Source organism: Canis lupus, chromosome 1, assembly GCF_011100685.1.
Source record: "Canis lupus familiaris isolate Mischka breed German Shepherd chromosome 1, alternate assembly UU_Cfam_GSD_1.0, whole genome shotgun sequence".
In the NCBI taxonomy this organism is placed as follows: Eukaryota; Metazoa; Chordata; class Mammalia; order Carnivora; family Canidae; genus Canis; species Canis lupus.
In genome coordinates, this window is record NC_049222.1 from 106,207,989 (window position 1) to 106,218,145 (window position 10,157).

Genomic DNA, 10,157 nt, shown 5'->3' on the forward strand with positions numbered 1-10,157 from the left:
CTCAGGGTAAGATCCCAGCGTACTTTTCCACGGCTCCGCGCACCGACAGGCCACGCCCCCCTCTGGACAAAGTCCCACCCACTTCCTTCCCGACCCCTCCGCACCTCCCTGGACCTGGGAGAACTCAAAGGGAAGGTTCTAGAAGAGACTTGAGAGACTCCTGTAAAGATGGAACAGCAGGAGGAGGGGACTGAGCCCCAAGGGTGAGAGACACAAGACCTTCTCCACGGGGAGGAAACAGACCAGAGAGGGAAGGGGATGGAGAAAATCAGAGACAGAGTGGACAGACCCAAAGAGAGTATCAGAAAGGAAAAAAAAAAGTCAAGTATCATCAGTTAGAAACAGAATCTTAGCAACAAAATGTTGCTAGAGCTGAGCGAGATACAAACAGGGATTCAGGGGATCCCGGGGTGGCGCAGCAGTTTAGCGCCTGCCTTTGGCCCAGGGCGCGATCCTGGAGACCCGGAATCGAATCCCACGTCGGGCTCCCGGTGCATGGAGCCTGCTTCTCCCTCTGCCTATGTCTCTGCCTCTCTCTCTCTCTCTGTGACTATCATAAATTTAAAAAATAATAATAAAAATTAAAAAAAAAAACACAAAAAAACAAACAGAGATTCAGTTAGGAACAGATACTCGCAGAGCAGGGAGACATTTCAAGAGGGAACAAGGAGAATCAAAGATCCCAGAAACAGCGGTAGAGCTGGAGACAGCATAATAATTGTCAGACCCGGGCCTTTCGTATGCGCCTTTGACACTACCAAAAGCCATCTTTTGGTGTGAAAAATTAAGGTTCAGCACAGGGAAGTGAGGAGCCCAGAAACATACCCTGAGGGAAGTGGCCCTGGTGCTGGAACTGTGTTTTATATATATATAATATATAATATATATAATTTATTTATTCATAAGAGATCCAGAGAGAGAGGCAGAGACATAGGCGGAGGGAGTCCGTTGCGGGACTCCATCCCAGGACCCTGGGATCATGCCCTGAGCCAAAGGCAGATGCTCAACCACTGAGCCACACAGGCACCCTGGAACTTTGTTGTCTCTGGTGCTAAAGTTCTGCCAGAGCTGGCTGTCCCTCTGTAGAGAAATGGGAAGAAAGAATGAGAGAGAGATTGAACGCGCAGGGAAGTCAGAGGTGGATGCAGGACTCCCAGGAAAAGTGCTGGACTATAGTAGGAAGGATAGAAAGAGTTGGTGAGACCTGTGGACCTGTCCTCTTGTTATTCCAGGAACAGCCCGCCCTTGTCATCCCCTGGGACGGAGTTGTGGCCACCTGCACCTTTTCCAGCCTTGCCGCCTTTTCCCTTGGGCACCCCAGATCCAGCCCACCTGGGGCTCCCTGAAAGCCTGGCTTCTGTCACCGTCCCCATCCGCCTGGACGCCCTCTCTTACCTCCTGCACAGCGCTCTTCTGGGGGCCTACAACCTTCAACAGTCCTTGCCCTCCTGCCCCTGCACCACCCAGGCATGCTGCCCCCAGCCAGGCACCGCTATCAGGCCATCCAGGGGACGCAGGGGCTGGGGCGTCCAGCGCAGTCTGGGCTGGGGCACCCAGCGCAGGCTAGGCCGGGGCCAGGGCCCACAGCAATGGCGACCTGGCAGGGCTGAGAATCCAGAGAGGGGCTGGCTGGGGAGGTCTGGGGCTGGCCCCAAGACTCCTCCAGCGATCCCAGCATCACCACCAATACTGCCCAGACAGGATGAGAAGAAGGAAGACAGAGATCAGGAGTCATCCCAGGACATGCCGCCTGCTGTAGCAGAAGACTGGGAGTCAGAGTACTAGGACCTGAAGGTCCAGCTCCCCAAACTCCTGAGTGGGCCCACGCAGGGTCACCAGGAGGGTTTTCCTGGTGCCCAGGGTGACCTCAGCTGAGGCAGAGATACTCCAGGAAACATCCTGTTCCCATGTTTCTTCTCCCAAAACCACAGCTTCAGAAGTGGGTCCTGCGAGCCACCCCATGGAAACTGGAGCTGACTTAGGATTCCACGCCAGAAAAAACCCTGAGCCTCATGCCCATGCCCAAAGCCATACCTCTTCCCATTCCCAACACCATCCCCAACTACAGTGATGACCCTAACCCCATCCCCACCTGCCCATCCCCCACTCTCAATATCATACCCCTAAACCCACTCATTCCCATTTCCATTCCTACCTCTCCCCTCAGGCCCAGCTCTGCACTCTCATTCTCTACCTACTTCAGGCCAACCCAGTCCTCCCTCATCCTTAACTGCCTCCTAAACTTGACCCCAAACCTAGCCCATCTGTGACCCCAGCCAACCCTGTCCCATTCTTATTCCAGTCCCAGCCCCAAATGTGACATGCCCTGTGACCCATCTGCAAAGAACCCCATTGGCCCAGCGTACCCAGACACCTGCCGCCCCCCACTCCCTTTCCTGCCCCTGGGGATGGGGAGCCCTGGTTGAACAATAAATGGATGACTGGCCCTATGTCTTGTGTCTCTGTGTGTGTGCTTACGCAGCTCAGGCTAACCCAGTGGGTGCTGTGAGCAAGGCCTGTGAAAGGGTGGGAGGGTCGCTGGGAGGGTCACAGAGAGAGGTCAGTGGAGCCAGGGACTGCAGGGAGGGAGTGCTTGGATCCCTGTTTCAGCGAATTCCATTTGGGGCCTCTGCCACCACTGCACTTCTGCCTGCTGGAAGCTGCTGGGCCATGGGGTCATTGTCTGGGGAGGCTTAAGGGATTTGGGGGACCCAGGGAGCAGAGAGGCCAGTGACCTGGCTCGGCTCAGTCTGCACAGAAGGGCCGAGGCAGACAGAGGGCTTGTGACAGGCTCTGCCATTCAGGTAGGGACCAGGCATTGGACCTACAGGCCCCCTCCTCCACCAAGACCCAGGGGGCCATCCTCTAGCTCCTTCCTCTCCCAGGGGCCTGCTGGGGTCCCAGCCCCTAGCCCCCTCCTCACCCAGGACCCGGAAGCCCAGGCCTCCAGCCACCCCCTCCCAGGATCCAGGGGCCCAGGCTCCAGTCCCTTCCTCTGCCAGGACCCAGGAGTCCAGCTCCTGACCCCATCTCTCCCCTTCTTCACAGATCACCATGTACAGCTTCATGGGTGGCGGCCTCTTCTGTGCCTGGGTGGGAACCATCCTCCTGGTGGTGGCCACAGCAACAGATCACTGGATGCAGTACCGGCTGTCAGGGTCCTTTGCCCACCAGGGCCTGTGGCGTTACTGCCTGGGCAACAAGTGCTACCTGCAGACAGAGAGTATCGGTAAGGCTCTGGGGCGGGGTTAGAGGCCCTCTGGGGATAGAGCCAGAGCCCCCCACCCACCCAGGACACAGCCTCTCCGCCTGTTTTGCAGGTGGAGAACTCTGTGCCTCGGAGAGGGAAAGGCACCAACCAAAGATCACTCAGCAGAACTGGGATTTCAGGATTTTTTTCTAGTACAATTATGAAATGTCCTAGAGGTTAAGTAGAGACGTGACATTTCCTGGCATGAAGTCAGGTAGGGCAGGCGGGGTTAGGGTTGGCAGACTAGCATTTTCTAAATATCTACTACGTATCAAGAACTAGGTTGGAAACTGGGTTACAGAAGAAATATGGATCCTAAATTTGCTAAAGACTGGATGGTAGTATTTAATACGTACTGTGTGCCAGGCTATGTAATCTGTCTATATGTACATGTGTATGTATATATGTGCATGTTACAATATATGCTGTAAAAATGGGGAAAAATAGCTCTCCCAGCATAGAGTTCTTGCAAGCTACATTATAATAATATATATTTTATATGAAAGATAATACATATTATATAGTATATTATATAATATATATGTATCTCTCTATATATGTATATACATATACGTATGTGTATTTATACATATATATGAGAGATACATTCATTGTATATTATATTATATAATATATAATGTGCATTATATATTAATATATTAATAATATATAAGGTTACATATTTTCTATTTACTAAACAGTAGTAGTAATAATAATAATAATAGTAATAATAATAATGATGACTGGCATTTATTGAATATTATTGTGTCCTATTCACTATTCTAAGTGCTTGACATGAATTAATGCCCTTTGGTCTCTCAACAACACTGAAGGTGGTACCACTGTTTCTGGGAATAAAATATGAAACTTGCCCTCAAAAAGCCAGACATTGGGGATCCGTGGGTGGCTCAGCAGTTTAGCGCCTGCCTTCGGCCCAGGGTGTGATCCTGGAGTCCTGGGATCAAGTTGGCATCGGGCGGGCTCCCAGCATGCAACCTGCTTCTCACTCTGCCTGTGTCTCTGCCTCTCTCTCTAGGTCTTTCACAAATAAATAAATAAATAAAATCTTAAAAAAAAAAAAAAAAAGCCAGACATTTTCTCCAGGGAGTTTTTGAGAGGAAGAGCCAACCCCCCTGAGCCCTGTGATGGGCCAGATTTCAGGCATCCCATCTCATTGAACCTGCCTGGGAGAGGCAGCAGGATGCCCATTTTCAGAAGGGGTAAACCAGGGCAGCAAGCAGTGGAAAGATTTGCCCCAGCCTCCAGCTTCCGAGCTCAGTTGGCCTCCTGACTTCATGTTTCCCTTTCATTTCTGGAGGTCTCATTCATGCCTCTACCTACCATTTCTCCCACTTCAGTCTGGGAACATCCTGGGGGACACCCATATCCCCTGTCTTAACTCTGCTGGGGATGGGGAGAGGGAGGCATGATGGAGCTTTGCAAGTGCATTTGACCTCAAACCCAAGATCCTCAGGGACACACCTTACCATGATGGATTGCTGAATATCTGTCCAAGCAGTTGGCTCACTTTGCACATCAACTCTCAGGAGCTCATGAGAATCAAAGCAGGAGACGTGAACGTGCAGTGGCTGAACCCAGCTGCAGACGTGGGTGTATAGAGTTTTTAAAGTTTCTGAAGTCTCTGCCAGAATTTAAAATTTTGTATAAAAATTTTTATGTACAAAATCTGGGCTTGCAGCTCACTTAGAAAAATCCAGTTTTGCAATCTTTAACTGTGGTGTATCTGTCAGGGGCCCCTCAGGGAAGCACACTGCGATTTAAGCAGGAGAATTTTCTCTCAAGATGGAGCAGAGGGCCGTAGTGGGTAACTGGTGATGGGATGTACATGCCCAATTCACAGCAACACCCCACCGTAGCCCACTGGACTTGTTTGCAGCTTTAGGCAGGCCTCAGAGACATTTGCTCTTTCCAGTCCCACCTTAGCACACCATGGGAAGGGCATAGACTAAAATGTACCTGGTAAGTCCTCCAGGTTTGCATTTATTTATTTATTTATTTATTTATTTATTTATATTTATTTTTATTTGTTTATTTTTAAAGATTTTATTTATTTGTTTATTCATGAGAGACAGAGGGAGAGGCAGAGATACAGGCAGAGGGAGAAGCAGGCTCCCTGTAGGGAGCCTGATGCAGGACTCGATCCCAGCACCCCGGGATCACAACCTAAGCCAAAGGCAGAAGCTCAAACACTGAGCCACGCAGGTGCCCCTATTTTTATTTTTTTTTTAAAGATTTTATTTATTTATTTGAGAGAGAGAGAGCAAGCACAAGCGGGGCGGGGGGAGGAGCAGAGGGAGAGAGAGAAGTAGACTCCCCACTCAGCAGGGAGCCCAGTGTGGGGCTTGATCCCAAGACCCCAGGATCAGGACCTGAGCTGAAGGCAGAGGCTTAATGGACCTAGCTGCCCAGATGCCCCTCCTCCAGACTTTTAAATACCCAGAGGCATCTGTAGTTTCCTGGGGCTGCTATTACAAAGGACCACAGACTGAGAGGCTCACACCACAGAAATGTACTGTCTCCCAGCTCTGGAGGCTGGAAGTCCAAAACCAAGGTGTCAGCAGAGTTGGTTCCTTTTGAGGCTGCCTGGGAGAGTCTGTTACTTGTCTCTCGCCCAGTGTCTGGTGGTTGGCTGGCAGTCTTTGGTATTCCTTGGCATGTCAATACATCATCCTGATCTCCATCTCTATCTTCACATGGTGCCCCATCCCTGCACCTGCCACCCCACCCCATGCTGTATGTCTGTCTTTTTCCAAATTTCCCCATTTTGTGGGGATACTAATCATTTTGGATTAGGAATACACCTACTCCAGTAGGACCTTATCTTAACTAATCACATCCGCAATGACCCTATTTCCAAATAAGGTCCTATTCTGGGGATTAGAGCTTCAATGTCTGAATTTGCGGGCTGGGGGAGAGACACAGTTCAACTCTGTAACACAGAGTGCCCTCAGACTTTTTACTTTTCAAGTGGCAGGACCCAGGCTCTGTCCCAGCTGCAGAATTGTCCTGGGTGTTCTGAGAGACAGACTAGGCAAGCAGTTAACAACAAAAGCTTTGGTGCTTGACTTTCAATGCCTGTCCTACTGCCAATTATGAGACCCTGGGTGAGTCACTTTACCTCTCTGAGCCTTAGTTTTTCACCTGAAAAAAATGAGGTTAAAAATAGTACGTACAGCATAAGGGCTCTCAGAAGGAACAAATAGGCCCATTCACAGAATGCATGCCTGGCACATATTTAGCAGCTGCTAAACAGAAGATGAGATCATAACTATTATTCTCAGGGCATGTCCTATAGGGCAAGCCCAGAGCTAAGCACAGAAGAATGATTCTCAGGTCTCCACATTCATTCATTCAGCGTTTGCCCTGAGCACCCACTATGTGCCAGGTGCTCTGTGTTAGGAATGAAGCAATGAATGAGGAAGCAAGACCTTTGTCCTTGCAGAACCAAAAAATCATCAGGGAAAGACAGATATAAAGTTAAAAATAAATAAATAGGCCATTTTCAGGTATGGGCAAGTGGTATCAAGGAAATGAAAGACAGTGATGGGGCACACCTGGGTGGCTCAGTGGTTGAGTGTCTGCTTTTGGCTCAGGTCTTGATCCCAGGTCCAGGGATAGAGTCTCACATCAGGCTCCCTGCAGGGAGCCTTCTTCTCTCTCTGCCTTTGTCTCTGCCTCTCTCTGTGTATCTCATGAATAAACGAATAAAATATTTTTAAAAAGATGGTAATCGAGAGAGTATAGGAAGTAAATAGCAGGAGGATAGCAGGGAATCAACCCTCATTCATTATTCATTCATTCATTCATTCATTCATCCAACAAACATTTCTCCACACCCATTAGCAAACCAAACTTGAGCTGGGGGTGTTCTCCACGTAGAATCCTGGCCTCAGGGAGCAATCAGGCTAGAAGGGAAAACAAGCCAAGAGCCACAATCCAGAGCAGGAGGGAAAGACCATGCCTGATGGGTGAAAGGGTGCTTCCCAGAGGGAATTTGGGAGCTGGACTGTGGAAGATGAATAGGAGTTTGCCAGGTGCAGAGAGTGTTGGTTTGCAGAGAGGCCGAGGGAGAAGCTGGGTCAGGATAAGGAGAGAGGCAAGACATTCCAGCCCTCAGAGGTGGCAGTGTTCGCCACTGAGGGCAGGAGTGGCCTGGGAGCCTGGGAGTGACTGTTCGGTGCTACCACAGCTTATTGGAATGCCACCCGGGCCTTCATGATCCTGTCTTCCCTGTGCGCCACCTCGGGCATCATCATGGGCATCCTCGCCTTCGCTCAGCAGCCCACCTTCACCCGCCTCTCCCGGCCCTTCTCCGCAGGCATCATGTTTTTCGCTTCCAGTGAGTGGACCCACCCTCCCCCATCCCCACCCCCACACCCAACTTCCCTGCCCATTTCCATCCCCAGCACTTCTTTCTGGGGTGTTTCTTCTCATTCTCAGCTCCATTACCCCAACCCCGATTGATACCAACAACCAGAGAGTTTCTGGCACCAATCACCCAGAGTTGATGCCATACCCCACAGGATTAAGGGCATGACCCCTAACAAGGCTGTGCCTACTTGGGTGGCAAGAGGGGGCCACAGGCCATCTGCACTTTTGGCCAACTGGCTATAGATTCGGGGGTTCCCAGAACCCAGGCAGATTAAAAAATTCACTGGAAGTCACAGAACTCAGGAAGGCACTACACTTAACAACGAACAGATTAATAAAGGCTCCATCTCAGCACTGGATAAAGAAAGAGATGTCTAGCATGAAGCTGGAGAGGGTCCTGAAGACAGAGCTTCTGCACCCTCCCCCTTTGGGGTCAGGGCATACTCCCCTCCCAACACACTGCTGTGTTAGCAGCCAGAAAGCTCCTGCACACTTGGACATCCAGAGTTCCTGCTGGGGTTTCATTGCCAAAGCACAACTCAGTCATTGATTGTGTGAGCGAATTTAATCTCCAGGTTCTTTCTGCAGAGGGTGATCTGATAGCTAGTGGCTCAAAGCCCCTACTGTCTGTTCTGTTTCTGTGGCTGGTCTTTCTGGTGACCAGTTCCTACCCTGTGTCATCTCAGCTCCACATAAATCCAATAATAACAAAGACACTCGTATTACTGAGGAAATTCCAAGGATTTAGTGTCTCCCTCCCAGGAACCAGAGACCAAAACCAGCCCAGTCAAATTCTATTACACAGCACTGGCCTGACCCATCCTCATCCAACCCTACTCCCCAAGCCTCCTCACCTTTTACACCTTCCCTCCCCTACCTGGGCCTCCCCCTTCCTCCATCTCATTCCCATCCCATCTCCAAACCCCATTCCTGCCCCCTTTCCCACCCATTACCCCCTACCCTCTCTCCCCAGCCTTTTTTGTCCTGTTGGCCTTGGCCATTTACACTGGAGTCACTGTCAGCTTCCTTGGTCGCCGCTTTGGGGACTGGCGCTTTTCCTGGTCTTACATCCTGGGCTGGGTGGCCTTGCTCATGACCTTCTTCGCAGGTATGAGGGCTTGGGGGTGGGAAAGTCAGTGTCCTTGGCAGAGTGGGCGGCACTCCAGAGGGCAAGATGATGGGGTGTCCCCTACAAGTTCCCTAGCAGTGAGCCAGAAGACAGACTCCAGGTTTTGCCAAAAACCCAAGGAAGAAGGGAGTGCTGTGCTGGGGTCTTGGGTTGGGAGCCCAGGTTAGGAGGACTTGGGAGGTCAACTGGGATCTCTTCTCACGCAGGGATTTTCTACATGTGTGCTTACCGGATGCATGAATGTCGGCGCCTGTCTGCTCCCCGCTGAGCCCAGTGTACTCCCAACTTCATCTGGAAGTTAGAATGGGGCCACTGAAAAGGAGGGGGAGGGTCTAGAGGCCTGAAGTCCCGGTTCCTGTGGGCATGAGGAGGTTCAGTCCTGGACTCCAGGTGGGGACCTCTGACTCCTGTGTCCCAAGGGGGAATGAGGAAGAATGGGGCCTGGTGGGAAGCAGCTGAGAAGACCCAAGGCCCAGCCCACAAAGGGGGGGTATTAGAGAAATGGGATCTCCATTAGAGCGACTTTTTGAGAGTCTAATAAAACTGATGTGAAACTACTAAGGTGTGGTCCCTGAGGGGCTGGGGTGCTGAGAAACACGTGTGAGAGGTGGATGGGGTGGGAGTGGTTGGATTACTGCAGGTGAACCCACTCAGCCTCTGTAGGGATGGGGACAGACATGAATCACACAGTCCCCACCAGGGGTTAACTATGACTTCTAGGAAACAGATGTATAGGTCAAATTCTGACACCTATTCTAATGTGTGTATGTGTTTTTTTAAAAAGATTTTTATTTATTTATTCATAAAAAGCAGACAGAGAGAGGCAGAGACATAGGCAGAGGGCGAAGCAGGCTCCCTGCCAGGGAGGACCCTGGGATCACAACCTGAGCCAAAGGCAGATGCTCAACCACTGAGCCACCCAGGTGCCCCTGATGTGTTTTTTGTTTTTTGTTTTTTTTATCCTACATCAACCAAGCAACTCCATTCTGACACTATCCAAGTGGAGGTAGTGTCAGATACCACAGAGGAAGGACTGGGTCCTAAAGACTGCCCCACCCCCTACCTCAAATATCATCAGAAGTGAAGTTTATCACTCGGGCTTCTGAAGGTCAACCAGCAGTAGCTGGAGATTTCCATGACTCACTCTTTGGGTTTGATTACTTTGCTAGAGTGGCTCACAGTACTCCCAGAAAGCTTCTACTTACTAGATCACCAGTTTACTATAAAAGGATCTAAGTCATGAACAGCCAGATGGAAGGAAAGTGCAGGGCCAGGTGTGGGGAAAAGGCCAGGGGCTTCCATGCACTCTCCAGGAGGCCACTCTCCCCATTATGCATGCATTCACCAACCTGGAAGCTCTCTGAACCCAGTCCTAGTGGGTTTTTA

At 50.5% G+C, this 10,157-nt stretch overlaps 2 protein-coding genes across 2 annotated transcripts; both read left to right on the top strand.

The window, feature by feature from the left end:
• C1H19orf84 (chromosome 1 C19orf84 homolog) lies at positions 1-2,443 on the top strand. Its single transcript, XM_038525635.1, has 2 exons — positions 1-203; positions 1,233-2,443. The coding sequence occupies exons 1-2, from the start codon at positions 169-171 to the stop codon at positions 1,783-1,785; spliced, it is 588 nt and encodes a 195-aa protein (XP_038381563.1). The 5' UTR covers positions 1-168; the 3' UTR covers positions 1,786-2,443.
• Positions 2,444-3,054: 611 nt separating this feature from the next.
• Positions 3,055-9,328, top strand: LIM2 (lens intrinsic membrane protein 2). The gene is made up of 4 exons (XM_038525636.1): positions 3,055-3,229; positions 7,461-7,610; positions 8,616-8,750; positions 8,978-9,328. The coding sequence occupies exons 1-4, from the start codon at positions 3,055-3,057 to the stop codon at positions 9,037-9,039; spliced, it is 522 nt and encodes a 173-aa protein (XP_038381564.1). The 3' UTR covers positions 9,040-9,328.
• Positions 9,329-10,157: the final 829 nt, after the last annotated feature.

What these genes read in the sequence shown, in the direction of transcription:
- C1H19orf84 (XM_038525635.1), top strand. Translation starts at nt 169, where the DNA reads ATGGAACAGCAGGAGGAGGGGACTGAGCCCCAAGG. An exon ending in GAGGGGACTGAGCCCCAAGG is followed by an intron (nt 204 to 1,232) that starts GTGAGAGACACA and finishes TTGTTATTCCAG; the next exon opens with GAACAGCCCGCCCTTGTCAT.
- LIM2 (XM_038525636.1), top strand. Translation starts at nt 3,055, where the DNA reads ATGTACAGCTTCATGGGTGGCGGCCTCTTCTGTGCCTGGGTGGGAACC. An exon ending in CCTGCAGACAGAGAGTATCG is followed by an intron (nt 3,230 to 7,460) that starts GTAAGGCTCTGG and finishes GTGCTACCACAG; the next exon opens with CTTATTGGAATGCCACCCGG. An exon ending in GCTCATGACCTTCTTCGCAG is followed by an intron (nt 8,751 to 8,977) that starts GTATGAGGGCTT and finishes CTTCTCACGCAG; the next exon opens with GGATTTTCTACATGTGTGCT.